General features: G+C 59.2%; 10 protein-coding genes across 10 annotated transcripts; 4 read left to right on the forward strand and 6 right to left on the reverse strand.

Moving 5' to 3' along the window:
- Positions 1 to 65: 65 nt before the first annotated feature.
- THITE_2109458 (uncharacterized protein) lies at positions 66 to 2482 on the forward strand. Its single transcript, XM_003650153.1, has 3 exons — positions 66 to 608; positions 678 to 1072; positions 1125 to 2482. Exons 1-3 carry the CDS (start codon positions 241 to 243, stop codon positions 2267 to 2269), a joined length of 1908 nt encoding a protein of 635 aa, XP_003650201.1. The 5' UTR covers positions 66 to 240; the 3' UTR covers positions 2270 to 2482.
- THITE_2109460 (uncharacterized protein) lies at positions 2482 to 5261 on the reverse strand. Its single transcript, XM_003650154.1, has 6 exons — positions 4862 to 5261; positions 4651 to 4799; positions 4310 to 4595; positions 4089 to 4240; positions 3092 to 4010; positions 2482 to 2999 (listed from the first exon to the last, which is right to left on the reverse strand). The coding sequence occupies exons 1-6, from the start codon at positions 5094 to 5096 to the stop codon at positions 2695 to 2697; spliced, it is 2046 nt and encodes a 681-aa protein (XP_003650202.1). The 5' UTR covers positions 5097 to 5261; the 3' UTR covers positions 2482 to 2694.
- Position 5262: 1 nt separating this feature from the next.
- Positions 5263 to 5808, reverse strand: THITE_2109463 (uncharacterized protein). The gene is made up of 2 exons (XM_003650155.1): positions 5581 to 5808; positions 5263 to 5475 (listed from the first exon to the last, which is right to left on the reverse strand). Exons 1-2 carry the CDS (start codon positions 5753 to 5755, stop codon positions 5279 to 5281), a joined length of 372 nt encoding a protein of 123 aa, XP_003650203.1. The 5' UTR covers positions 5756 to 5808; the 3' UTR covers positions 5263 to 5278.
- A 1964-nt stretch (positions 5809 to 7772) lies between these two features.
- On the reverse strand, positions 7773 to 8192 carry THITE_115530 (uncharacterized protein; the record flags this gene model as incomplete). The annotated part of the gene is made up of 1 exon (XM_003650156.1): positions 7773 to 8192. The coding sequence occupies one exon, from the start codon at positions 8190 to 8192 to the stop codon at positions 7773 to 7775; it is 420 nt and encodes a 139-aa protein (XP_003650204.1).
- Positions 8193 to 9741: 1549 nt separating this feature from the next.
- THITE_2027417 (uncharacterized protein) lies at positions 9742 to 10234 on the reverse strand (the record flags this gene model as incomplete). The annotated part of the gene is made up of 2 exons (XM_003650157.1): positions 9742 to 9931; positions 10050 to 10234. Coding segments are annotated over 2 exons (375 nt in total), but the record flags the coding sequence as incomplete, so codon positions are not given.
- Positions 10235 to 10906: 672 nt separating this feature from the next.
- THITE_2109464 (uncharacterized protein) lies at positions 10907 to 11925 on the forward strand. Its single transcript, XM_003650158.1, has one exon. The coding sequence runs from the start codon at positions 11061 to 11063 to the stop codon at positions 11580 to 11582; it is 522 nt and encodes a 173-aa protein (XP_003650206.1). The 5' UTR covers positions 10907 to 11060; the 3' UTR covers positions 11583 to 11925.
- Positions 11926 to 12719: 794 nt separating this feature from the next.
- On the forward strand, positions 12720 to 15541 carry THITE_2141877 (uncharacterized protein; the record flags this gene model as incomplete). Its single annotated transcript, XM_003650159.1, has 7 exons — positions 12720 to 12923; positions 13070 to 13785; positions 13845 to 14079; positions 14139 to 14163; positions 14221 to 14393; positions 14446 to 15250; positions 15306 to 15541. The coding sequence occupies 7 exons, from the start codon at positions 12720 to 12722 to the stop codon at positions 15539 to 15541; spliced, it is 2394 nt and encodes a 797-aa protein (XP_003650207.1).
- Positions 15542 to 16220: 679 nt separating this feature from the next.
- On the forward strand, positions 16221 to 18026 carry THITE_2109471 (uncharacterized protein). The gene is made up of 2 exons (XM_003650160.1): positions 16221 to 16977; positions 17142 to 18026. Exons 1-2 carry the CDS (start codon positions 16520 to 16522, stop codon positions 17593 to 17595), a joined length of 912 nt encoding a protein of 303 aa, XP_003650208.1. The 5' UTR covers positions 16221 to 16519; the 3' UTR covers positions 17596 to 18026.
- Positions 18027 to 19405: 1379 nt separating this feature from the next.
- Positions 19406 to 20252, reverse strand: THITE_2015860 (uncharacterized protein; the record flags this gene model as incomplete). Its single annotated transcript, XM_003650161.1, has 4 exons — positions 19406 to 19588; positions 19784 to 19916; positions 19973 to 20081; positions 20150 to 20252. Coding segments are annotated over 4 exons (528 nt in total), but the record flags the coding sequence as incomplete, so codon positions are not given.
- A 1232-nt stretch (positions 20253 to 21484) lies between these two features.
- Positions 21485 to 24936, reverse strand: THITE_73838 (uncharacterized protein; the record flags this gene model as incomplete). The annotated part of the gene is made up of 3 exons (XM_003650162.1): positions 21485 to 21763; positions 21821 to 22698; positions 22764 to 24936. The coding sequence occupies 3 exons, from the start codon at positions 24934 to 24936 to the stop codon at positions 21485 to 21487; spliced, it is 3330 nt and encodes a 1109-aa protein (XP_003650210.1).
- Between the last annotated feature and the right edge of the window lie 353 nt (positions 24937 to 25289).

Below are 25289 nucleotides of genomic sequence, written 5' to 3' on the forward strand. Positions count from 1 at the left end.
GCGCACCGCTGCGTGGGGTAAAGTGGAGCTCTCAAACCCCGGCTCTGTGGTGGGCGGCGACCCCTGTTCTGCCCCAAATCCACTTGGTGCATGTCCTGCATGCAGGGACTCGACAAACCCACGTCGTCTTCCAGTGGTTGGCATCCCGTGTCAGCCAGAAACATTTCTTCATCCCCATCCCTGCGCCCCTTGCTCTCAGCGGTTGCACTGCCAATGGACGGACCGCGGTGAGCGAGAACGATGCGTCAATTTCTTTCCTTGTTTTGGCTCTCGTTTCTTTCCTTGGTCTTTTTCTCCCCTTCTGCAGCCTCTGCCGCCGACTACCATGAACAGCTTGTGCTGAGGCCGCTGCCTCAGTCGGCGCTCCTGGCCAGCTTCAACTTCCGTTCCAACACCACCGTCTCCGAATTCGAGAAGGGCAACTTCCGCTTCTTCCCCCGGTCGCTCGGCCAGATCTTGCAGCATGCGGGCACGCGCGAACTGCACCTGAGGTTCGGTCTGGGCAGGTGGGATGCCGAGAGCTGGGGCGCCAGGCCGTGGGACGGCGCGAGAGAGGGTGGAACGGGCGTTGAGCTGTGGGCGTGGCTTGAGGCGGACACAGACGAAGAGTAGGACGCGCTCCCGAGTGTTGGTTGCCGTCGTCTCGCTGCCCTCTCGCTGACTGTCATCCGCCACAGAGCCGACCGCAAATGGCTGACCCTCACCAACGCCCTCTCGGGCCTCTTTTGCGCCTCGCTCAACTTCATCGATGGCACCCGTACGACGAGACCCGTCATGTCCTTCCAGCCGGAAGGCGATCACGCCACCGTTTCGAACCTGCATCTCCTCTACGGCGTGCTGCCCCACGAAGTGGTTTGCACCGAGAACCTGACACCATTTTTGAAGCTCCTGCCTTGCAAGGGCAAGGTCGGAATCGCAACACTGCTGGATGGTCACAAGCTGTTCGATGCGTCGTGGCAGAGCATGGCCATTGACATCCGGCCGGTCTGTCCGGCCGACGGAGAGTGTGTCCTTCAGATTGAGCAGACCATCGACATGGTTCTCGATATTGAGCGGTCCAAGCGACCCAGGGGTACGAGCCAATTTCCATCGTCCCGTGCGATTCGATGCTGACAGTGCCCCAGGCAATCCCATTCCCAGACCTCCGCCCGGTCACGAACTGCCGTGCGACACCTCGAAGCCGTATCATTCCCACGACACATGCTTCCCCGCAGATCACACGGCGAACCAGGACTGGTCGCTCTCCCAGATCTTCGGCAAGCCCATGAAGGGCACCTGTCCCCTGACCGACCCCACCGTTCCGCCAGTCTGCATCCACGTCCCCGACACCCGCAGCGTTTTCGTCTCCGAAGGGGTCCGCGAGAACAAGAGCGCCTCAGGCGCCTCGCGCTGCTTCGAGATCCCGCCCTCCGCCGACTTCGACATGGTCCTGCCGCGCCCAAGCGAGAGCGACCCAGCCGCCAACCAAACCCCGGACAGCGCCATTGTCCCCCCCGAAACCCCCCTCCTCTACGCCGAGCGCAGCTTCACCGGCCACGGCCAAGAGCGCGGCGGCGTACAGACCATCCTGCGCAACCCGAGCCCAGACGCCGCCGTCGAGTTCATCTACATGGAGTCGCTGCCCTGGTTCATGCGCATCTACCTGCACACGATGGAGGCGCGCGTCGTCGCCGGCGCCGGCGGCTCCGCCCACGCCCGCGCCCGCCCGGACGAGTCGTCGTCCCTGATTCAGCAGGTCTTCTACCGGCCGGCCGTCGACCGCGCCCGCGGCACCCAGCTGGAGGTGCGCATGCGCGTGCCGCCGGCCGCGACCGTCTTCCTGACCTACGACTTTGAAAAATCCATCCTGCGCTACACCGAGTACCCGCCCGACGCGAACCGGGGCTTTGACGTCGCCGCCGCCGTCATCACCATCCTCGACCCGGATCACCCCGGCCCGCGCTCGGACCAGGGCAGCCCTGCCGCCGGTGCAGGTACCAGCAGTAGCAGTAGCAGGGGAAGTGGCGGTGGCCGCCGCTTCGCGGCCTACACGCTGCGCACGACCACGCTGCTGTGCAGCCTGCCGACGCCCGACTTCAGCATGCCGTACAACGTCATCATCTTCACCTCGACCGCGATCGCGCTGGCGTTCGGCGGCGTGTTCAACATCCTGGTCCGCCGCTTCGTGGCCGCTGATGAGGGCCCCGAGGCCGGATTGGCGGTGCTGGTCGGTAGGTTGAAGGGCCGGCTGCTACGCGGGGCGGGGCAGGCGGTGAAGGGGAAGAGTTAGTTAGGTACCTAGGTAGTTGGTTGGTGTAGGTGGCAAGGTTTTGTAGGTCTGATAGACTGTTTCAATTTAATGCTGGAGAATCGTATGTCGTTGATGTCCATTGTGGCATGTGCAAGCAGTCAGTGACATGCCTGTGCTGTACCTCTAGGCTTCACTCTGGGTTTGCCTGAACTCGTCTGTCTCCTTCGCGATCAAGGCATGGTGAACTACAGCCAAGCTCCGCGTATTATTGCGTATTAGTAGGCATCTTGTATTGTACAGCCCATCCGAGGAATCTGAATCCCGTACACCAGACCCAAATACAGTACACACGCAAACCCACTCTGCACCGCTGTCTTCAATACACACCTCCATCACACAGACGCTTCCATAAGCCCAAAGTGACCACCCCCACTGTTTGCCAGCCAGCCAGCCCACAACCTGGCTCAATAAGGCGGCAGCGAGGTGACATGCAGGACAGCATCGACATAGCAGCGATTCGTGACGGAGCACGCCACGCCGGGCAGGATCTTGAAGATGCCCTGCGAGCCGATGGCGAACTCTGGCGCGGCCGCGCCGCCCACTCGCACGCGGAGCTTGCCGCCGGCGAGCGTGCAGATGCGAATGCGGTTCTCGTCCGCGGCGAACTGGTGCACGCAGCCGGACGGGATGGCCACCGTCTGGAGGCTGACGTCGGTCGAGATCTGGACCGTTTGGTTGGCCGAAAGGTAGGCGGAGGAGAAGGCTAGTGCTGTAGTTATTGTTGGATGAGGTGGGTTGTTAGTCAAGTTGCAGCCCAAGCCAGGAGGGAAGGAAGTGACAGGCAGCAACCAATGCACATACACTCGCCAGCTGTGTTGATTCGGCCGTCCTCCATTTCCCAGTCCTCCACGCGCAGGTCTGCCTCCGTCGGCGGCGTGCCATTCCAAATGTCCGAGGTGACACGACTTTCTCGGGGCATTGGCGTGCGGCCGTTATGGAGGCGTTTAGATGGCCTGAGGGGGACAAAGCGTCTCTGCCACAGCTTGTCGAAGACCTCCTCAAAACGCACCTCGTCTCCTCCATACGCATCATCGTGACTGCTTGTCCGGGACAGCCTCGCAGGCCGTCTGTGCCCTAGAAGTTCCTCGCCCAAGTAAGTATCCCCCTTCGGCGGGTTCCTCTGCGCCAAGCCCCTGCTCTTGAGGCTACAAGCGGACGAGACCTTGCGCGTAAGGCAATTTGCACAGGCCCGTGTAGAACTGACCAACAGCCCAGACACTTCCTCGGCAACCTCGGCAGAAAGACTGACGCAGCTGTCAAACGGACATTCGCCATGGCGCCGGCACGCGGAACAAGGAACGGGGTTCTGCTCTCCAACGACCTGGATGATCAGGCCGGCGACCTGTTTCGGGTCAAGGTTGGCAGGTAAAAATGATTTTGTGACGTTCAGGTCCCGCGCTTTGGGCTGCCGGAGGAGGGGCCTTGCTCCATCCGCGTCCGGCGTCGGGAGGCTCACGTCCACACGCGAGCATATGTAGTTCCACAGATGGCTTTCGCCGTCGGAGAGGCCAGTCTTGGCAACACGTCGCGTTTCCCTGTCGCTCTTCGCCGCCGAGCTTTCTCCGACAACTGATGCAGGTAGACGAGGCGCTGGCAGCGGCGACTTCGCCGGGTCTACGGGCTCCCTGGATACAACGCGTGGCGCATTGCCGCTGTGCGAGCCCACAGCGGAAAATGTTCCGTCGCAGTTGTCGTTCAAGTCGCTCGATCGATGAATTGCCTTGACGAGATGGTGCTGATGTCAGCGGGATCATGAATGAATTAGAGAGGAGCCTTGTCTGTCAGGTCGTCGACGCACCAAAAAATGGAACCCAAGATATTTTCGGGATCTGCAAGCGATTCTGCAAGACCTGACGGGGCAGACCCAAGGGCGGCCGGGAAAGGTGTCGTCCAACTCATACCCTTCCGGAATCAAAGATCCTACCATGCTAACTAGTCCCCCTCCTTCATCTAGACAAGTAATGGTGTTAGTGAAGGGCTGAAACGAGAGGGACGCACAGGTCTGCCGAGACAACTCACCCCACCATTTGTCGTACGGTCGGCCATCTGATGCCAGAACAAGGCCAGCGTCGTTATGAGGGGTCGTCCGAGCGAGAGCATCATCAGACGGACCATCCTCGACTGCCTTGACCCAGATTATTTGTCTGGCACCACGTGGGTAGATTGGGCGGGTCGGTGCGACGATTTCTTGGGTATTCGTAGGATCCTGCGAAACAACCACGGCAGGCGCGGAGCCGTCCCGTGTTCCGATGACAGAAAAGGTCCCATCGAGATTGTCATTGAGTCGGAGGCCGCGATGGTGTCTCTATCAGGAATGTCAGAACAGTTCATCCCAGATTTTGCAGAAACGCCTTCCCTACTTTGAAGTGATTCCCGAGATCGTGCAATGACAAAAACAAGCGACGGCATGTCCGGACAGGACAGATCCATGGCCGCCCTGGCACGGTCTCGTCGTGCTTGTATCCTTCTGGAATGAGAGCGCCGTAGGCTAAGAAGAGGTCATCGCCATCTTGAGCCGCCGCGGAGGTCAGCGCGAAGGTAGACAGGAGAGAAGTAGGCATCGCGACCTACCGCCCCACATGTTATACGGCCGATCAGGGTTTGCCATGTCCAAGATTCCGAGCGTGCCGGTCCCGGACGACGGCTCTTGACCATCGGCAGCAGGATCATGGTCGGGATCTGGAGATTGGCTCTCTTCGCGGGCTGCCAGGGCTACCGCCGATGGCCGGTGGCGTGGGCCCCCCCTTTGCGGCACCGTCTGCACCACCCGAGTCGGCTGCTTGTTGGGTAAGCCAGGCTCGACCATTGGTGAATCTGCGACGCTCATCGCTTGCTTGGAAACGATCACGGGAGGCTTGGGAAAACCACCTGAATGCCTTCCATTGCCCGCGGTGGGATCAGCATAAGGGCCGAGATCGGTAAAAGTGCCATCGAGATTGTCGTTGAGGCGAGCGGCGCGGTGGGAATTCTACAGATGAGGAACGAACGTCAGAAGCGCCCTGCCTGCCGGTCGTTGGTGACGGTGTTGGGACTGACGCAATAGTGCCTCCCTAGACCATGTAGACTCTCAAACATTCTCCTGCAAGACCTGACTGCACACAGCCACGGGTAGGCTGGATCGTCCGACTGATGATATCCCGGGGGGAGCAGGGCGCCAGCGGTGCTGTGTTGCCGCCCGTCCTTATCTGCGAGGGATGGTCAGCGGCAACGCCAGTCTGGTGCGAAGCCAGGGCTGCCAGGCGAATGAGTCTGGTAGGTATTTACGACGATTATATCCATGTCGTACGTACCTGTCCATGTTCTGTAGGGTCGGTCGTCAATGGCTGTGTCGAGCACCTTCTGGACGTCGGCAGGAATACGTCTGCTTGGCGTGTACGATTTGCTCCTCCAGTCCTCTCGAGGCGCCCATGGCGTCGTCTCGCTCGTTCGAGGGGCGGATTGAGCATCAGGATCAAGTTCCATCATCTCCGCTGTCTCTGGAGCTTCGCCAGGGTTGGGTGATCTTCCCGAGTCCTGCATTGGCTGACCTTAGTGGTCACGGTCCGCTAATCAAGTCGCAGCCCGGTGGTTTAGAGCTCACGCTTTGGTCAAGGTTCCCCTTTGCTGGTGGTATTTGTGGCTGGCCGGCCGAGTTTGCATCGGACGAGGTCACAGGGGGCTCTCGCGGAACTTCAATTGGGACATCGGAAGTGCCCGTGGCGTGAGATCCGAGAACGGCGGTGCCGGGCGCTGCTGTTGTTTTCGGAAGCGGGGCAGCTTCGTAGCTTCTTGGAGTCGCTGGTCCCGGGCTGGGCACGGTCGAGACGGAAGGAGAGGGTGTGCCGTGCTTTCTCTCCCAGAGTGGCCCGGCTAGCGAGGTAGGCAGCCCTGAGAGCGGGAACAGCCCACTGTGGCCGGTCCTTTTCATTTTGAAAACCGGACGTGAACGCGACTCACCCGATGTCGTTGAATCGGATCCATGCTCCTGCTGGGCCGGAGACTCGCTGATCTGTTCCAACGGCCGTTTCTGCGCCGTGGTTGGCGCAGCAGCCTTGTTGGGGACCCCTTGAGTCTCGCTCGTGCTTGCATTCTCTGTAGACATGGCAAATCGGCAACCGGGAAATCAGGTTTTCAAAGAACATAGACTCTCTTGCACTTGTTCGTCTGGGCACGCGCTGTGACGCGACGAAGACGCGATCTTGCGCTGCTCGGCCAGCTCGCGATTCCAACTGGGTGGAGAAAAGGTGGGGCGCACAGTCAGCCTCCACAAACCTTAACTGGACTACAGCCAAATGAACGGCCAGCTCGTCTTCACATCTTCTCGTCCCAGGATCAATCCCAGCTTGTGGTGGGGATAAGGATGATGCCTTCTTCGCTTTCTTTACTAGCTCAGTTAGGATCTAGCTCAAGAGACTGAAGAGGGGTTTGCCGTTGGTGAGCATCGAGCAGCGTGCAAAATTCCGGAGCTCCTCGCACTCTCCCCGGGATACCCTGGTCGGGTCCACGATTACGGAGTAGACGCATCGCATCGCATCACCAACAGCCTGGTGGACAAGGGCCAGAGACCTCATATCTGCGTAGGCCCAAAAGCAAGTGCCTCAACTCCATTCCGTCACAAGGAGGACGCCATCTGTTGCAAGCTGCCGATGCGATCCACGGATCTAGCTACCGCTCTTGCCGGTCACTTGCGTTGATACAATCACGCTGGATTTCGTTTGCATCCATACCTTATATATACCGTAGGTGCTTACGATCGTTGCCTGCCCGAGTTTTCTTCCCCTCATTTCCGTCTCTCAATGCACCCCCAGACGCCCGATGCAAGTTTTGGATTCCTCAACCCACCTCTGCGCCCAGCGAAGTAAGGTTGCTGGCCAACTGGGCGCTGACGCCGTTGCCGATGGAGAGATTGGCTTTGACGCTGCAGTAAGGTACCGCCCTAATAGAAGGATGTATGGTACTGGAGCTCCAGTGATTTGGAGCTGATCAACCCGTGAGCTCTCTGCTTTGACGTCGTAATCAGAACACAGCAGCGGGCAGCTGGCTATGGACTTGCATCTGGACCGCGGGCTCCCAGAGCATGCTGAGGATGGTTACGAGAAAATGTCTCAACAACAATTAGGACTCTTGCAAGAGCCCAAATGTCAAACGATGTCCGTGCCAGTCAATGTCAGTCGCGGCGGCAGCACCTGTTGCTATGTCTCCTGTTGGATTGGGCAGAACGGAGAATAGGGGGTTGGGGCGCAGAAGGAGTTAACTAGAGGCATTGGCTTGGGTCTCGGAAGAATGAGGGGCTTCAAAAGTCAAGGATCCGAATTTTACATCTCTGCCTGCTCAGTCTGCTGCCTATCTATCATTACTGTGACCCATCAAATCAGATCCAGGTGAACAGAGTTATGTGCGGGGATGGCCAGCACTTTCTCACGTCTAACCACCCGCCGTTCCACCTATGACCAATTTCCCGTCAAATGCCGAACAATTGCCCCAGTGGATTGCCTTGGGGAGCTCATGGGCCTCTTCGAATCCCGGACATGCAGTTTCCATGTCCGTCCTTGAACCCACTGGGAGCTTCCACATCCTGGGCGGGAGTTCCGTGTGCCGTGTCATGCTTGTTGCTGGTGGTTTGCGACTTCGCACGAGTGGTTCGCGACTTTGCGCCAGTGGTTCGCGACTTTGCGCCAGTGGTTTGCGACTTCGCACCAGTGGTTTGCGACTTCTCGCCGGTGTTGCCCGAGCCGCCGGTGTAATCGATGTATTTATCTGCTTCCTTGCACACTTTGCAATTGGGATCTTCGGGCAGGTACTGCGTCTCCGTGTTTTCCGCCGTCTTGGGGCACGGCTCACCCTCAGAACAGCCCGTTGTATCCAGTCTAATCTTGCGTAATGCCTGGCAGGAACTGCACTTGAAATTGGTCCACTTGCACATGGTGAAGTCGACTGGTTCTCGAAGAATGGACCCTGAATGTGCACGGCTAGGTGGATGTGATGGTCGTTAGATGTGACTGCCGGTCAATTTGATTGCTGAGATCGGACTTGATGATGGTGGTAGGAAGACTGTGTCCTGAGGGAACTATATATGCCAAAGACGGCACCGGAGGGTTCACCGAGGACCGTCGCTTTCGCTGTTGTCTCATGGCAGTATCGCCAGCGGGCCCATTCAATGCAGTGTCCGACTAAGTTTCTGAGCTGTGCTGATGGCCATCGTGGCGCAATATCATGGACCCAAACAGGATGCTGGTTCAGAGCAGGCCTTCAGGGACACAGTGCCGCGCTTTTTACAACGCTACAGTGTCCAACTCGAATTTAACAAAAGAAGAATTGATCAATATCACTTCCTGCATGTCAGGAGGTCATCTTTCACAAACGAGATTCGGGTTTGCCGTCGCCAACAGAGACACGTAGGCCAACACTTGTGACGTCTTTGCTCGCTCGTGGCGCTTCTACTGTTTCCCTGTCGGGATCCTTCGTAGAACCGCAGTGCTCCGCTGGCCAAGGTGAGTGGCAAGTGGGCTACATGAGAAGAGCAACCCCATGATGACCAAAACCTACACCTCCATCACCACTTGCAATCTGCGCCAACGCAACTTGCCAAGTCATTCGTAAAGCTCTAGATGCACTCTAGTTTTGCCCTTGGCACGTTGTGCGGTTCTGTTCATTGTGTTACAGAGCCGATCGCCCAAAACTTCCAACGAGACATCCAACACAAGGTCCACGTCAGCTTTGTTTATCATCTGATATCACGCTTTGGCGGCGACGTCGCTGAGTTTGAAGGTCCAGTGCTGTAGCGCCACTCATGACCGAGTCATCGCCAGGTTGAAGTATGCGAGACTAAGGCCAGACTGGGCTTCCATGACACACTCGGTTTGTTGGCTGCCCGTCACCTGCGCTTTCGAACAACAGGTTCTTCACTTCCCCTCGCGAGATGAAGCACGGGTCGCGGTTGCTTTGAGTAGCACAGCTCTGGGGGCACTACTCTTTAGGCAGATAATGTGTGTGTGAATATCTCAGCGGGGGAGAAGTGAGTGACTGGAGGGTAAGGCGAGGCGTGGCGACTTCGTGCCAGGTGCATCCTTCTGATCTGTTGGCCGGGTAGGTAGCCCTGAATGACGAAAATGAAGGCAGGACTACGCCGGGTCATTGTAGTATGGGTGCCAAGGATGTCTCTGTAAGCAGCGCCGACAAAACCAACCTGGCAGTTAACAGGAGAAGTTGGACAGTGACACCGATTATGCCGCTTACGGTCATTGGGACAACCTGGGCATTTAGCTACCTACGCAGAGCACAACAGGAGGAAGGAAGATTAAGTTAGAATGCCTTAGGGCCTGCATTTGGACAAGGTGCTTCTTTCGGTTCTCCCCGAGCAGCCCAGCAGCAGGCGAGCACGGAGACAGGAGCGATTTGCTTGCAAAGTACCTAGGGATATCTGCCTACCTATATCTTGACCTTCCAGGTACTTACCTAAGGTGACGATCCGAGTCGAGCTCAAGGCAGTCTTCTGGGTTGGCATAAATGGTACCACCCAGCTGCTCGATCACCTGGCAACGCTCCTCCATGCTATAGGCCTTGAAGATTATGCCAGCGTTCGTTTTCACAGCTTCGCCCTCAGTCAGGTAGAGGACCCATACACCGCCGGTAGGTGGCCACCCGGTCCTGAGAAAGCTGTTCCTAGAAGCCCACCGTGCTTGCGAAGATGGCCTCGATCCTCATACCACATCAGTTCGGTAATACATCACATGGCACCTAGCTGGGACACTGTACACCACGTCAGTAACCCTCCATGTACCATGCACCCAGGCAATAGGTTTCATTTTGCGCCCGGCCGAAGCAACTGTTCAAGATCTTAACCTTATTCTTATTGCAGTGTGCCTCCTCGTCTGGCACGGCATGGGGAGTGGCCGGGCATGGGTGTGGCACTGGTTTGAAGCGCTCGTAACCGAGGAACTCAATTTCCACCGCTGAAGCTGTCAGGACTATTTGATTGACGATATCAGTCAACTCAGCATCAATGCGGTGCCCAAGCAGGGAGAAGATGAGAAGCCATTCAACACCGAATGGATGGCCCTGGACCAACAAGGGCTCACCGTATATGCCGCCCATGGCCGTGGAGCCAGCCGCAAAACCGTGGCGGTCGGGCCAAAGCCGCATTCCACCCTCACCCTGTCCCATCGCATGTTCCATATGCAGCATTGGTTCCCGAGGATGTTTAGTGCGCCCGCTGCGACGAGCGCAATGTCTATTTGGGGAGCATGGGCGGAGCGCGAGTTCGCATGCAAATACGAGCTCGGGAAACATGGGCTGTGGGGGAGGGAGGGGGCAAAATGTCAGCGTTTGGGGGACAGCAATACGATATCCCGCGGAGCTTGATATAGCAAGCTTGACTTCTGTATCTGCTAACAATGATGGTGAAACATCGGGGAAGCCGAGGTGTTCGAAATTAAGAGGCAAATTACCTAACCTTCACCGAGGTAGCGTCGAGAATGAAGCTCGGGCTGCGACCCGATTAACGGGATAGCTTGGCCCCGCCTCACCAAAATGGAAGAATCACAGGAACACGGGCCAAAGCCTGCGTTTTGGCATACCGTACAAAACACTGGGCCTTACTGTGTAGACTAAGGTAGGTCGGCCAGTCGTTTGGCAACCCGCTCATTGAACTGAAGACCATTCGGACTCTGAAACCCGAGCGGCATCGGCTGATGCAAACTGCTTCGTTTCCTCTGTGCACATAGTACATACACATTCGAAAGGCTGCGTCATTGAAGCCAATTGACAACGCCGAGAACCTCACCGGCCAACCATGGGAGACTCTCAGCCACGAAAAGCACAGGTCATCAGGGCGCCATTCCGTCCAATCGTGACGTATCGCACATCGGTATTTCTGGCCGGCACCACCAGCAGCTCATCTGGCCCAGACTGGCGACAGACCCTGACCGAGGCCGTCTCGCTCCTACCCGTCACCCTCTTCAACCCACTGCGGCCGGACTGGGACAGCAGCTGGCGCGAAGATCCCGAGTTCGAGCCTTTCCGAGAGCAGGTGCAATGGGAGCTCGACATGCAGGAGAAGGCTGATGTCGTGGTTGTGTATTTTGGGCCCGGAACGGACGCCCCGATCAGCTTGCTGGAGCTAGGATTGTGCGCCCGCGCTGGCAAGGGAGTCGTTGCATGCCATAAGGAGTATCGGAAGCGGGGCAATGTCTTGATGGTTTGTCAGAGGTTTGGCCTGGACGTTGTCGACAATGTGGATGATCTTGCATCGACGCTAGTCAGGAAGCTCGAGGGCTTGCTTGGGCAGGCAGCTCAAGGTCGGGAGACACTGTGAGAGAGACTTGGACTGTGTCGTTGAATTTGGGGAAGACGAAGATCCGCCGGGAGAATGCCGTCGACCACCTCGAGCATTGGGATTGGCCTTGCTTCATCCAGGTTGCACCTGCAGCGCGCGGAGTTGGATTTGACTCGGCGACGATCTCCGATGATTCGAGGATTGGAGGAGTCACCAATCACGAGAACGAGAGGACTGCGTCATGGGAAATTCGTGCGTGTCTGTCATTAGGTTGGTTTTCCCAAACTTCGTGCTGGTTGGGAAACAGCCCAAATTCGCATTGCCATGCCGGGCGGATTTTACTTCTAACCTGTCTCTAAAAAAAAAAAAAAAAAAAAAAAAAAAAAAAAAAAAAAAAAAAAAAAAAAAAAAAAAAAAAAAAAAAAATTGTTGGCAATTGGCGCATTGACAGCCTCAAGATCGCAGAATCCTAACAAAGAAGCTCTACATCGTCCGCTATCGGGCCACGGTCGTCGTTAAAGAGGTCCCGCCAAGACTAATTTCGGAGACTGCCGCTTACAAGTATTTACAATCGCCACGGGGTGAGCGCGGCCACGACGACTTCGAGCAATATCAACAACGAGAATTGCAAAGACTCGTAGCAACAGCTTCGCGAAACCTCAACCAAATCGAAAAAAAAGAAAACGAAGTTAACCCGCACCCTAACCTTGACCCTCACCCTAACTATAACCCTCACCCTAACTAGCGGGGGGCTGGCGCCGCCCCCCGTACCCCTGGCGAACTAACCCTTGGCGATAGTGCAAACCGCTTGGCGGTCTTGGCGGGGTACTGACGCTGTAAAAACATTGCCGACAATTGGCCGAAATTAGTCTTGGCGGGACCTCTTTAACGTCTACCTGGGCGACTCAGAGATCGCCAAATGTGGGCCGTGCGCGAGGCACGCAATCGGGCGGCGGGGAATCAGCTGCAGACGTCCCGCTTTTCCACCATCCAATCCGCGACCAACCAGAGGATTTTGACTCATCCCAAACTGCCACGCTGCCCTTTTGAATCGGCCGCCGAAAACGCTACAAGACCCCTGCCAACGGCTGGATGCGCTCCCTCGCTAGCACCCGAACCTTCTTTTCTTCTTTCAGATCGCTCACAATCCGACCCCGGCTCTGGCGGGCATATTCAATGGCGTCCATCACAGTCCACAACTCGTTGAAGCCCGGCCCGCCGGTGCCCTTCGTGCCGAGGGAGGAAGGCAAGGTTTCGTGGTATGCTTGCGGACCAACAACCTACGATCTGAGCCACCTCGGTCACGCTCGCAACTATGTGTCGACCGACATCATCCGCCGCATCCTAATGCATCACTTTGGCTTCAAGGTCAACTTTGTGGTGGGTGTTTTTCGCCGGGGTGGGCTGCCTGCGTTTGAAAACGGACGACTGACGGCGATGTCGCCAGATGAACTACACAGATATCGACGACAAGGTGCGTTCGCTTGACCCCGTGGGTGTGCATGGTTCAGGGCTGACCGTCGCAGATCATCATCAAAGCCAGGAGGAAACGGCTTCTCGAACTCGAAAAGGAGAAGCCGTACACGGCGGAACAAGTGCGTGAGCTTGTGTTCAAGGCATTTCAGGCGTATGCAGCGAGCAACCTTCCCCTCCTGACCGGGGCGGACTTGCCCGCACTAGACGAACACAGCTACCTCCAACGGAGAGACGCCGCGTATGGTAGCGTCCTGGCGGGCGGCACCCTATCAGGAGAGGGCAAGCCGGGCGACGCCGAGGCGAAGGTGAAAATGCACCTGAGCAACATGGACTCCGCGGCGAAGTCCTTGCGCGATGGGTCTGGGTTCGATGGCGCCGAAGAGGTCCTTCTTCCATATCTTGATTCCCTGTACAAGGAGACGATCGACACCAGCGACCAAACCATCTTTACCGACCTCACGCAAGCCATGGAGAAGGCCTTCAACGATGACATGGCAGCTTTGAATGTGCTGCCGCCGGACGCCGTGACCCGAGTCACAGAGTATGTGCCGCAGATCGTCGCCTTTGTCCAGAAGATCATCGACAAAGGATTTGCGTACGAGGCCAACGGCTCAGTGTACTTCGACATTGCGGCATTCGAGAAGGCTGGCAACACGTATGCTCGTCTCCGGCCCGAGAGCAGAAATGACAAGGCGCTGCAAGAGGAGGGCGAAGGGTCGCTGTCCAAGAGCTTGGAAGGAAAGAAGCGACCCGGCGACTTTGCCTTGTGCGTTTGTCCCTCCCTTGCCTATCCGGCGGTCGATTGCTGACATGACATGACCGCAGGTGGAAGAAGTCGAAACCCGGCGAGCCGTATTGGCCCAGTCCCTGGGGCGCAGGTCGCCCCGGCTGGCATATTGAGTGCTCCGTCATGGCCTCAGACAAGCTTGGCCAACAGATGGACATCCATTCAGGTGGCATCGACCTGGCTTTCCCTCACCACGACAACGAACTGGCGCAGAGCGAGGCCTACTTCCACGAGTGCGGCAAAGGCGAGCACACCTGGGTCAACTATTTCCTGGTAAGTGCTTTTAAAGACGGAGATGCCACGAACGGTGCCTGCTGACACGTGCCGCACAGCACATGGGCCATCTTTCGATCGCAGGTAGGTCGAACAGCTCAGTCGGAATGCCCTTGTGCTGAGAGCTGACACGTGCCGCAGGCAGCAAAATGTCCAAGAGTTTGAAAAACTTCCAGACGATCCAAGACGCCTTGGCCACGACGTACACTGCCCGTAACATGCGTATTGTGTTCCTAATGGGACGGTGGAACGATGGTGTCGAGATCTCGCAGGACATGCGGAAGCAGGCAGATAACTGGGAGAACACCGTGGATGTGAGTGAGTCCCCATGAGCAAGAGGGGCCCGGGCGTAGCTGACAATTGCAGAACTTCTTCACAAATATCAAAGCAAAACTGGCGGCGGCTGGACCAACAGTCGACGGAATCAAGGATCTGTCGCTGGAGGATAGCAGAGCCAGGGGGTTGATCGAAGAGCTGGAACAGGCCAAGAAGGATGTCGACGCGGCGCTGCGCAACTCTTTCGATACGCCCGGCGCCATGCAAGTCATCCTCCGGCTCGTCAGAGACGCCAACATCTACATGAACGACAAGTCCGGCGAGCCCAGTCTGCAGGCCCTGGAGGCGGTCGCTCGGTGGGTCACAAAGATCGTCGGCATCTTCGGTCTCGACGCCAGCGCACAGCCCCCATACGATGGTCTTGGCTGGGCGGCTGCTGGCGCCGCTTCTACCGCCAACTTGGACCCCCGAGCGGCTGTCCAGCCTTACGCAGCGGCGTACGCCAAGGTCAAGGCGGATGTTCAAGCGCTAAACCTAACCGAGGCTTCGGTCCAGAACCTGCTCGAGCAACAAAATCCAGAGGCTGAGTTCGCCGAGCTGGAGAAGAGCGGGGAGCGGGACATCGAGAAGCTGGCGCTACCGTATCTGCGGGCGACCTCGCGTCTGCGTGACGAATTGCGAGCCATCGCCGCAGGCCTCGAGCCCCAGGCGAAGAAGGCTGTACTGGCGCTGAGCGACCGGATCCGCGACTACGATCTCACTGATTTGGGCGTGCAGCTAGACGACCAGGCCGACAAGCCCAGCCTGATCAAGTTTGTCCCTGCTGCCAAACTGGTCGCTGCGCGGGAAGAGAAGGCTGCGCTGCTGGCCGAGAAAGCGAGGCAGAAGGAAGAGGGTAAGTGTCCATATATATCTGCGAAAGCTGGCGGCTACTGACGATCTCCAAACAGCACGGAAAGCGAGGGAGAAGGCTGAGGAGGAGAAGTGGGCCAAGGCCAAGGTGCCTCCCCAGGAGATGTTCAAGGGCGATGCGAAGTACCTGGAGTGGGACGCCGATGGGCTGCCGACCAAGCTGGCGGACGGCAGCGAGGTACCCAAGAGCCAGGCGAAAAAGCTGAAGAAAGACTGGGACAGGCAGAAGAAGTTGCACGACGAGTACCTGGCCAAGTTTGGTGCGAGTGCTTGAAAGGCTGCTCGTGTGCGCCTGGTGGAAAGCGCGGTTTCTTTCGCCTCCAGAGGGAATAGGTCATAGCGAATTCGAATACGGAATAGATGGCGTGAGATTGGTTGGCAGCCCCCAACGCAGAAAAGGCCGGATGATGGCCGGGGCGATTTCCGAATCGGGGCGCTTGAAGATCACAGGGCCTGGTGCCCAGTCCACCGGCGTCAGCTAGAAGTCCCGCATTATTAGGCACCAGGATAAACCCAATTGTGTGCTGCAGCAGAAGATCGACGAGTTGAGCGCTAACGCAGCCGCGCGGTTGCGAGATAACGACCCCGCGCTCGAGTTATCTCCAACTTGACCGACGATCCGACAGTGGAGGGAATTGCACCCATGACTTCTGCCCGCGAGAAAGGCGACACCAGGCCTAATTAAACGGTTCACTGATAAAAAGGCAGATGCGCCAAGCCCGGTGATCTATACGGAGCAGGGAATTTGGAAGCAATTCCGCCATCCAAGTTTCATGATGTATTCGACGGTTGGCACCCCCTGTCATGGACAATTTGGACAGCAGTGAAGTGGCGCAGCAGGCACAGCAGGCACGCCGGTGCAACGAGACTCGGGTCGGCGCTTCCTTGAGCCACACAATGGCGGGGTTCTCCCCACGCCCGGGTGACCGTGCAAACACAAACGGTTGGAGGTGCACGAGGTGAGGGTTGCACCGCAGCTTGGTGCCGCAAACACGCGCAGAATGAAGGACTCGGCACACGTTCTTCTCTTCTTCCCAGCCCCCGCAAGCGGGAACACCGGGAGGGGTGGGAAATTGGACTTGGCACTGGCGATGATGCCGCCTGTCGTTCTCTCCTCTTTTCGCTGTCGGACGGCCGGCTCTGGTCTCGCGATTGCCGCATTCTGACGCTGCGCCGGCCCAATTGACTCAATTGACTGTCGCTTCGCTCCGCCGGCTCAGCGGGAACTTCAAGGAACGTTGGGCCGACTACGATGGCGAGAAGGAACAAAAAGCCGCCGCCGCGGGTGTACCACGACGGCCTGATCCCGGCGGCCGGCGACCCGACCAACTACCAGAACCTCCCCGAGGTCGTGCCCGACGACCACGTCCCGACCAAGCACGAGAAGAGCTACCCCGAAGTCGCATCTTCGCAGTCGCCCTCCGGCACCGTAACAACACCCGCCAGCTCGCAACTGCCCAACCAGTCGCCGCTCTCTCCGCCGCCGCCCGTCGTGTCCCAACTGCCGCTGCCGCGCACCTCGGGCGTGCACTCGCTGCAGGAGGCATGGAGCGAGTGTGACGAGCAAGAAGGCGTGCCTCCGCCGAAACACAGCGTGCCCTTGTGGAGGCGGCCGATCGTGTGGGTGATCGCGGTCGCGCTGGTCATCATCGTTGTCCTGGCCGGCGTGCTGGGCGGCGTCGCAACGGGCGCCATCAAGACGGCGGCGAAGTGAGTGCCTGCAGCCCCCGGGCCCCCGCATGCCAAACCACAAACACCAGAGCAAACCACCCCCTCTTGTTTTTCCGGAGGAGCCCGCATTCCGACTCCATTCCACCCCATCCGCGCTAGGTAGTTAACTAGTGTACGGAATACTAACCGAGCATTCCAAACAGCACCCAACAACAATCCAGCCCCCAAAAATCAACCACCACCCAGCCATCATCCTCCTCCGCCGCCGCCCCAACACCCTCGGCGGTAACCAACCCGACCTGTCCAGACGCCAACAACCTCAACTACACCAGCCCCTCCTCCTCCTCCAGCGGCAGCAGCAGCCGCAAAACCTTCCGCATCCAGTGCGCCGCCAACTACCCCGGCGGCGACGGCACGCTGGGCCAGCAGAACAGCAGCGCCGCCGTCGGCTCGCTGGCCGGCTGCCTCGACGCGTGCGCGGCGCAGGCCGAGTGTGTCGGCGCCGTGTTCAGGCCTGCCGCTACTGCCAGCGGCAGCGGCGGGAGCGGCAGCGGCGGCAGCGGCGGCGGCGCGGAGTGCTGGCTCAAGCAGTTCCTCGGCGCCGTCGAGAGGGGGGGGTTGGCGGTGGGTATGGAGAGCGGGGTTTTGTGGCAGTAGGTGGTTTTTTTTTTGTTATGGAGGGAGGAGGATTGGTTTTGTTGGGTTGGGCATTTCCAGTTGATTGCGATGGGCTGAGGGGGGGTTGAATTTCTTTTGTGGAGGGTTGATGTGGTAGGGGTGGTGTTGGGAGTTTCTGGTCTTTTTCTCCCTCCTTCGTCGGAGGGGGTTAATGTGACGATGCTTTGGTGGGTTGGATATCTGCGTTGGGGAACGAGCTGGGACGGACTCGGAGGGACGATGCGCGAGACTCCGTCCGTGTATGGATTCGCATTGCCAGCTGTTGGCGTTGTTGAAGCGAAGTTTCAATGACGAGACTTTCGCTGGGTACTGTATATACTGCAACTCTTTCTCCACGGTGTAATTACTTGCGAAAGTAGCTAGTAATTGACTACGGGAGTGAGCAATTGACTGAGATCCTCAACACCAGACTGCTGGGCGCTGATTCATCCAGAGACGTGGAAGCCCGCTTGGACTCAACATTGTTCTCCAAGCAAGAGCAAAACCCTGAAAGTGAGTGACTGCCCTCCAGAGCAACATCTCCAACCCGTGAAGCCCACATCGTCGCCCTACACCCCATACTGCCCGCCAGCCTGCACGCAACGCGTCATGGCATCGTAGTCCGTCGCGGTGCTGTACTGCGTTTGCCTGGTGCGATGAAGTCTCGTCAGCAATCACGGCAGCAGTGCATGGATGGAGGAAACCGGATACGCCAGGGACTCGGGCCAACATACCGCACCCAGACGGTCGCCCACGTGTAGTGCGTCACGGTGACGATCTGGTACTCGGTCGTCGGCGGGCCCTGGTACAGCAGCGTGACGGTGGTCTCGGCGCCGCAGACGGTTTCTGCGGGCGGCGTGAAGGTGGTCAGGGTGGTGTAGAAATCTGTGCGGGAGCGTGATTAGCCCGTTCGCATTCGAACGAAGGGAGGAGGGGTGGAACTTGGAAGTGTACGCGGGGCCACATACCGTACTCTGTCGTGGGGTCGCCCTCCTGCACCTCGACGACGGTGCTTGTCACGGTCGTGGTGTCGTACACGGTGCTGGTGATGTCTAGCTGCGGCGCACGGCGGGCTGGGGTGAGCTGGCTTAGCTTGAGTGCCTATTGACAAATCGCTAGACGGGAAAGCCGCGGACATACCAATCGCCCCAGTTTGAACCTCTGGAGCTGGCGTAATTGTGGGCACTGCCTCATGAGGGGGCCGGTGAGGGCCCGTCCTTCCTCCTCCTTCACCACCACCACCTCCTCCTCCACCTCCTCCGCCTCTCCCCGGACGGGAAGTTGGCTGCCCACCACCACCACCACCACCGCCGCCTCTTCCCGGACGAGAAGTAGGCTCCCCCCCTCCGCCGCCCCGTCGAGAAGTCGTTGGCTGCCCACGGCCACCACCACCGCCGCCCCGGGTGGTAGTCGGCAGCGTCGGAGGGCTTGGCCGGCGTGTCGTGATGGTGGTTATCGGCCTCGTAGTGTGCGGCGGGGGGCTTGTCGGGCGTCTGCCGGTCACTGTCGTGATCAGCGTGGGGGTTGTGACGCGCGTGGTCGGGGGCGGGGGCAACCGGCGGGTTGTCGTGGGCGGCCGCCGGGTGATGGTCGTGATGAGCGGCGGCGGCGTGGTGGAGCGGGTCGGCCGGCCGCCCCTCGGGAGTGTCGTCACGCGTGTGGTGACCACCGGCCGGCTGGTGGTGGTGATCGGTGGTGTTGGGCGCCAGGTGGTTCGGGTGGTTGGACGCCAGGTGGTTGGCCATGACCTGGTTGACGTCCGTGTTGGCCGCCGTGACCACGTCGGCCGCGACGGGTCGCGTGTTGGCTGCGGCCAGTGGCAAGATGCTTGCTCGGTGACTGTCGTCAAGTCGTACTGCGTCACGACGCCCCGCGTAGACCAGCATGCAACCTCGGACACAACCTTGGTGATGGGCCCGGGCTCGTACTGAACCACTGTATCCGTTTGAAGGTAGCAATTTCCCGTGACGGTCTCGGGGTCCAGGTACTGCGTCTCCGTTTCGACGACCCAGCTAGTGATTGCTTCGAGCATGCCTTTAGCAAGGAAGTCCACCCCACAAACACCGAACTTAGGTAAGTATACTCACTTTCACCGGGGATCGTGCTTGTTATCGACTCAACCACGGTAGGGGTCACCTAGTCGAGTTAGGTTGAGAGTAACCACCGCTGATGAGAGGGGAAGACGAACCGTGACGACAACGGTGTTGACACCTGCGTCGCTGACGGTGATGTTGAACTGCCGCTGAACGCTGAAATTCTGCTCCGGGGCTTCGATGAGGATTGTCCACGTCCCCGAGCTCATGTCAGCGTACGAGATGGCACTGTTGTGGTCAGTATCAGACCGAAGCTGCTGGTGGCGTCGTTGCTGTCAGCCTACCAAGACGACGACTGCTCCACCCCGTCGAGTTGGGACTCGATGGGTGAGCATTCGTAGCCGTAGCCGTCGGGCGAGACGAGGATGGGCGTGATGGTAGATTGAGCGCATTCTGCAACAGTCAGCCCACCTCCATTCAAATGGGGCTCGCCCAGGACAGAAGTCGGATGCGTTGAAGACCTTCAAACTCCGAGGTGAACGTGAAGTCGTTGGTGGAGCTGCCGTCGACCAAGTACGAGCCGCCGTCGGTGTAGTCCAGCCCCGAGCAACTACACTGTCCCGCGTCGTCTCCGCTGCTCGCCGCTGACTGGCCATGCGCCACAGCAGCGAGCCCGGCCAAGCCAGCTCGCAGAAGCAAAAGACTCACGGAGCGCATTGTCGCCGGTGTTGTCGGAAGCGTTGTCATGTAGACCGCGGAGAGCTGGAAGACAGGGCGCCGTCCGATACAGGTAATGGGATTTTCAGTCGCGCCGTCAGCCGACCTCTGCGGCATTCGCCTGCCCTCTCCATTCTTCCACTGACCAGGTCATGGGTTCCGAAGGTTGCGTGATGGACCAGACTTAATTGACCATATCAGCTGGGCGGGACGGTACGATATTGGTTTGTATTCATCCGGTGAAGGCACATCGTCGTCACGGGAGTGTTATGGGTGTGAAGAGAGCGACAACACTGGTCTGGCATCTAATTACTGCTTCCTCTGCTGTTGGGCAGTTCCGTGTCTTCGAGGACATCCAACCCAATCATACCCCGCTCGCGATGTTCCTTAGGCAACACATGATGCAGTTAGTTCGGTCTCGACCTCACGATGTAAGCTTTGCTCGGCGGGTGAGGGTGGGGAGTCCGGCGTAAATAGCCGCTCGCAAGCAACTATACCAGCTGGTTTATACCATGGCATTCTATATTTAGCTTCGTAGTGGCTGCTAAATCCCTAGTGTATGTGATGCCGGTCGTCCCGTATTGTTTCGTCAGTTCCTGGTCCGCGATAACATCCGAGAAGCAATTTGCTATGCGCTTCTTGTCGAAACCAGGTCCAAGGTCGGGGAGGCTGGGGTGTAGAGGGCTTGATTTGCATCTGGAGCGCGAGGCCACTCAGAAGGAGTTGTGACTCAGGCATTCCGTCTCCAGGTATCCAGGGGGTTTCATAAAGCACTCTGTTAGTAAGAAAAATGTGAACAAATCCAAGTGGTGCCCTGTGCCTCTTGAGGCCCCTATATTCTCCTGACCGTCTCGGCAACTCGCGAAGACCGGGCTGGCCTTATACCAGCCAACCATATTGGTAAGTGCGCTCAACGCCAGCGTCTTCTCCGCTCTGGGGAAGCGATAGTGAAACCGGCTCATCCATTGCTGCTGTGCCTGTATGACAATCCTACGCGAAAGGATGTTAAGTTCCGGGACCTTGTTCGAGCTTTTACTGGGTGTACGGAATCATCGCTGTTGTTGCTCTTGACAAACCTAGGTAGGTCCAAAGTAATTGCTCACAGACGAAAAACAAAGCGGTATAGCCATGATCCCAAGTCACACCCAATCCATGCCGTCCTGGCCCTCGTCAACCTCCTCATCCTCGCCCTCCTCATACTCCTCATCCCCGTCCTCCTCGTGGCCGTCCGCAAACCAGGTGTGATGCTCGGCCGTCATATGCGCATATGTCTCCGCTATGGAGCCCGTGTTCTTGCCGCAGTTGAAACACCAGTGCGCGCCACACGGACAGCTAATGTGATCACAGCCCACAACCTTCTCCGTCGCGACGCCGCAGGCAGGACACATCTTGACGCGCACCTCCAGCCCGTCCTCAGTCTTCTTACCGTTCCCACCCCCGCCATTCGCCGCCGCTTCCGCTTCCGCAGCAGCAACGCACTCCTCACACCGCCACCCCTCCACCTCGGGCGCGCCGGCCGCGCACGTCCGCGGCGCGAGCCGCCTCGCCATACCGCACGGGCCGGCGCACCAGGCGTACACGAACTCGCCGCGCTCGACCACGGCGTCGGCGAGCCCGGCCAGCCCTTGCAGGCCGCGCGGCAGCGCCACGCGCCGCGCCACCGGCGCCCGCCGGCAGAAGGGGCACGCCAGCGCCGCCACGTTGATCGGCGCGCCCGGCCGGTTCAGGCCGTACCAGCCGCGCATGCACGGCTCGCAGATCAGCTGCGCGCAGCCGCGGCGGCCGCCGCAGGCTAGACGCAGGCCGGCAGTGCGGGAGGGGTTGTGCGCGTTGTGCCGGTGCGCGGTGAAGCACAGCGTGCATTGGGCGGTGCTGGACTGCACGCGGCGGGTGGTGATCCAGTCGGCGAGGGAGTTGAGCAGGGCGCGGGTGTTGTGCAGCGGCTTGTTGTTGAGGGTGAGGGTGAGCGGGGTGGTCCAGGTGCTGGATAGCGCCGGGAGGACTTCGACATGCGAGGGGATGAGGGAGCGGTCCGTGGTGCAGGTTGAGACGACGTGGAAGACGGAGCGGCCGGACAGCGGGTCGAAGAGGGTGTTGTCGTCGTTGCGGAGGAGCCAGGCCGTGCCGTTCTGGGCGGCGAGGGCTCGTGCGGTGGTTTCCTGCGTGACGATGGTCGGGTGGTTGTCCGCGCATGCGGGGCAGAGGTACGCCGAGGCGTCGAAATCGGCCGGGCGGTACGCGGCGGGCCAGATGATCCGGTTGGCGCAGCGGGTGCAGGTGACGCAGGGCGCATCGGCCAGGGTAGTGTACTTGGGGTCGCTTCTGGAGACGGCGGACTTCTGCCGGCAGTAGTCTGTTGAAGGTGAGTTAGTACCTCCCTGTTGTTTTTGGCAAAAGAAGAGCGTGGACTTGACTTACGACACTTGGGACGCACGTTGAGTTTGCCCGTATTGTAGACCACGTACTGCGCCCTGCATTCCGCCATGAAGCACTCGACCCACGTGGCGAGGTTGCCGTCGCTCTCTGCCGCGGAGAGGCCTTGGGTGATGAGGGCATCGTGGGCCTCCGGGCTCTCGCACTCACACGGCGAGGCACACAGTCCGCACACGCCGTCTTCAGCCATGACGGTCACCGACCGGGGCAGCTGGCAGGTCTTGCAGACCACCACCGGGCCCACAGCCACTCTGCTCTTGTGCGGCGTCCAGCCGACCTCGGCCGAGAGAGTCGTGTCCATGTTCATCTCCAGCAGCTTGTAGTCGACGAGCGCCTCGAACAGTCTGCGGTCCTCGGGTTTCAGAATCGACTGACCGTCGGACGAAGCTCCTGGCTGCTGGCCTGCCACCCGCTGCTGATGCTTCTTGTCGGCCTCGAGGAGCAGCCCCAGACAGCTGGAGTTCCATGTTTCGGGGATGTCCAACGTGTTCCATTTCTCCCGCCACGCCATGAGTTCCGTGTACGCGACATCCTCCAAAGGCTGGATGGCCATCCTCACGGCGAGAGCCGCAAGCAGGGCGGCCGGGCGAGGGGCCAACATCGTCCCCGGCAGGACGGTGTGCAAAAGCACCTTCCAGAACTTGGCGTGGTGCTCCGGCTTCGCTAGGGCCATGGGAATCCGGGGCACCTCGTCTTCCGGCACGTCCTTTATGTGGGCCGGGAGCTCCTCCTTCGAGGCCACGTAGGTCAGCCGGGTGAGGATGCGGCCCAGGCGGCGCAGGATGCGGTTGTCACAGGACCGCCCGATCTCGAGAAGCTCGTCCCGGGTGAACTCCATCGAGTTGTTAGCGCCGTCGCCGTTGACCCCGTCCTCGCCGCCCTCGGCCCGCGGGAAGCGCACCGTGGGGTCGAGAAAGACGCACGGATATCGCTCCTCCTCGGGGACCGAGTTGATCGTTTCCAAGATCTCGCCAGCCCAGTCGTACGACTCCTCGAGCCACTTCTTGAGGCGGTCCTTCTTCGCGCGGTCCTCGACCGCGTCCAGCTGTCGGCTGAAGCTGGCGATGAGCTTGTCGCGCGCGGGTTGGAGCCGGTCATTGCAGACCGTCCGCCAGAGCGTGCCGAAGACCGGGTTGAGCGCGATGGCGGCCACGTCTGACTGGATGATGTCTGCGAGCTGCTCGATGACAAATGCTTGGTACCCGGGATCGGCCTTGTACCGCCTGGCGAAGTCCATGATCGCGTGTTCCCGACGCGGGACGACATGGGCTAGCGTGTCAAGGGACAACAGCGAACGGGTCATGTTGGCTCGGAGGGCGTCTCTGTCTGCCTTGCGCGAGGAGACGGGCAGGTATCTGACGGCTGACGCGTCTTTTTCCGACGAAAACTGGTCGATGTCACCGGCATCGGCGTATCGGGCTTGAGCAGCAAGAGGCTGGGTGTCCAGCTTAGCACCCTGCTTGGCCGCGCCCATCCACGAGAGCAGGAGGCAAACTGTCAGCTTGGAGATGGTCTCGGAGGTTGAATTCGGAGGGATAGATAGGCAGACGCCGCCAGATTGGGTAGAGAGATAGGTGAACATCGAGGTCGTCTCGCAGAAGTAATTCCGGTCGGCCTCGATGATGCTGAACACGTGCGCCCGTTTCTCTCCTCGGGTCAGGGTCCTGGCGACAGACGTCCAGTCGGCGAAGAGCTTGCCGGCTCCGCCATAGCTGTCGGGCTGTGCAAGAGCCTGCTGCTCAACCGCCCACTCGTGGGATGCGAGCTCCGTGTGCGGGGGCGCGTCGGCGAAGATGACGATGATGGTCCTCGCGTCCGGGCGCATCACCTGGTAGGCATGCGCAAGGCCGGACCGGGTGGCCTCACGCCAGTCGTCGCCGCCGATGGGCTGGAGCTGCGCAACAAACGACAGCAGTTCGTCCTGCGAGATCTCGGATGGCCCATCGCTACTGTACCAGCCCGACCACTGGGTGACATTCTCGCTTTGGTCGTAGTCCCTGTAGGCCAGGACACCGACACGCGAGAAGCATGCCGTGAGAGCCGAGACGCGGATGATATCCTGCAGGGAGCTGTGTAGCGAGCGCAGAAAAGTGTACATGGAGGCCGTGGCGTCGGTGACGACCAGGAGGTCGTAGAGTTCAGGCTGGGTGGCCGCCATGGTGCTGCAGCAAGGATCTGGCGTAATCAACGAGGGTGTTCGGTGAGTCGGACGTCCCCCGAGCTCTTAATCAATGCGCGGTCCCGGCGCCGTGACGAGTGTTTGCTCAGGTGCTGGGCTGCCGAAATCCCGAGAGAGTTCGCAAACCGAGTCGGTGGCTGCGCGAAGATTCGAAAGCGGCGGAACGGAGATGCAACTGTCAGGACCATATACGAATTGGTTATTTATAACTTCCTGGTGTTTGCCGAGCCGAATGCTGTTGGTCGGGATCATCCCACAGCCGGCGTGAGTCAAAGCCAGCGAACGGAGGACGACGACGAGTCGTCCTCAAATTAGCGTGGCCGGGGGCTTTC

This window comes from Thermothielavioides terrestris, chromosome 1, assembly GCF_000226115.1.
Source record: "Thermothielavioides terrestris NRRL 8126 chromosome 1, complete sequence".
Lineage (NCBI taxonomy): Eukaryota > Fungi > Ascomycota > Sordariomycetes > Sordariales > Chaetomiaceae > Thermothielavioides > Thermothielavioides terrestris.

Coding starts and splice junctions, on each gene's coding strand:
- THITE_2109464 (XM_003650158.1), top strand. CDS start 11,061: ATGGGAGACTCTCAGCCACGAAAAGCACAGGTCATCAGGGCGCCATTC.
- THITE_2109458 (XM_003650153.1), top strand. CDS start 241: ATGCGTCAATTTCTTTCCTTGTTTTGGCTCTCGTTTCTTTCCTTGGTC. Junction 609..677: donor GAGGCGGACACAGACGAAGA/GTAGGACGCGCT, acceptor CATCCGCCACAG/AGCCGACCGCAAATGGCTGA. Junction 1,073..1,124: donor GCGGTCCAAGCGACCCAGGG/GTACGAGCCAAT, acceptor ACAGTGCCCCAG/GCAATCCCATTCCCAGACCT.
- THITE_2109471 (XM_003650160.1), top strand. CDS start 16,520: ATGGCGAGAAGGAACAAAAAGCCGCCGCCGCGGGTGTACCACGACGGC. Junction 16,978..17,141: donor GCCATCAAGACGGCGGCGAA/GTGAGTGCCTGC, acceptor CATTCCAAACAG/CACCCAACAACAATCCAGCC.
- THITE_2109463 (XM_003650155.1), bottom strand. CDS start 5,755: ATGATGGAACTTGATCCTGATGCTCAATCCGCCCCTCGAACGAGCGAG. Junction 5,476..5,580: donor ACCCTACAGAACATGGACAG/GTACGTACGACA, acceptor CATCCCTCGCAG/ATAAGGACGGGCGGCAACAC.
- THITE_2109460 (XM_003650154.1), bottom strand. CDS start 5,096: ATGGTCGAGCCTGGCTTACCCAACAAGCAGCCGACTCGGGTGGTGCAG. Junction 4,241..4,309: donor ACCGTACGACAAATGGTGGG/GTGAGTTGTCTC, acceptor TTACTTGTCTAG/ATGAAGGAGGGGGACTAGTT. Junction 4,011..4,088: donor ATCTTGGGTTCCATTTTTTG/GTGCGTCGACGA, acceptor CATCTCGTCAAG/GCAATTCATCGATCGAGCGA.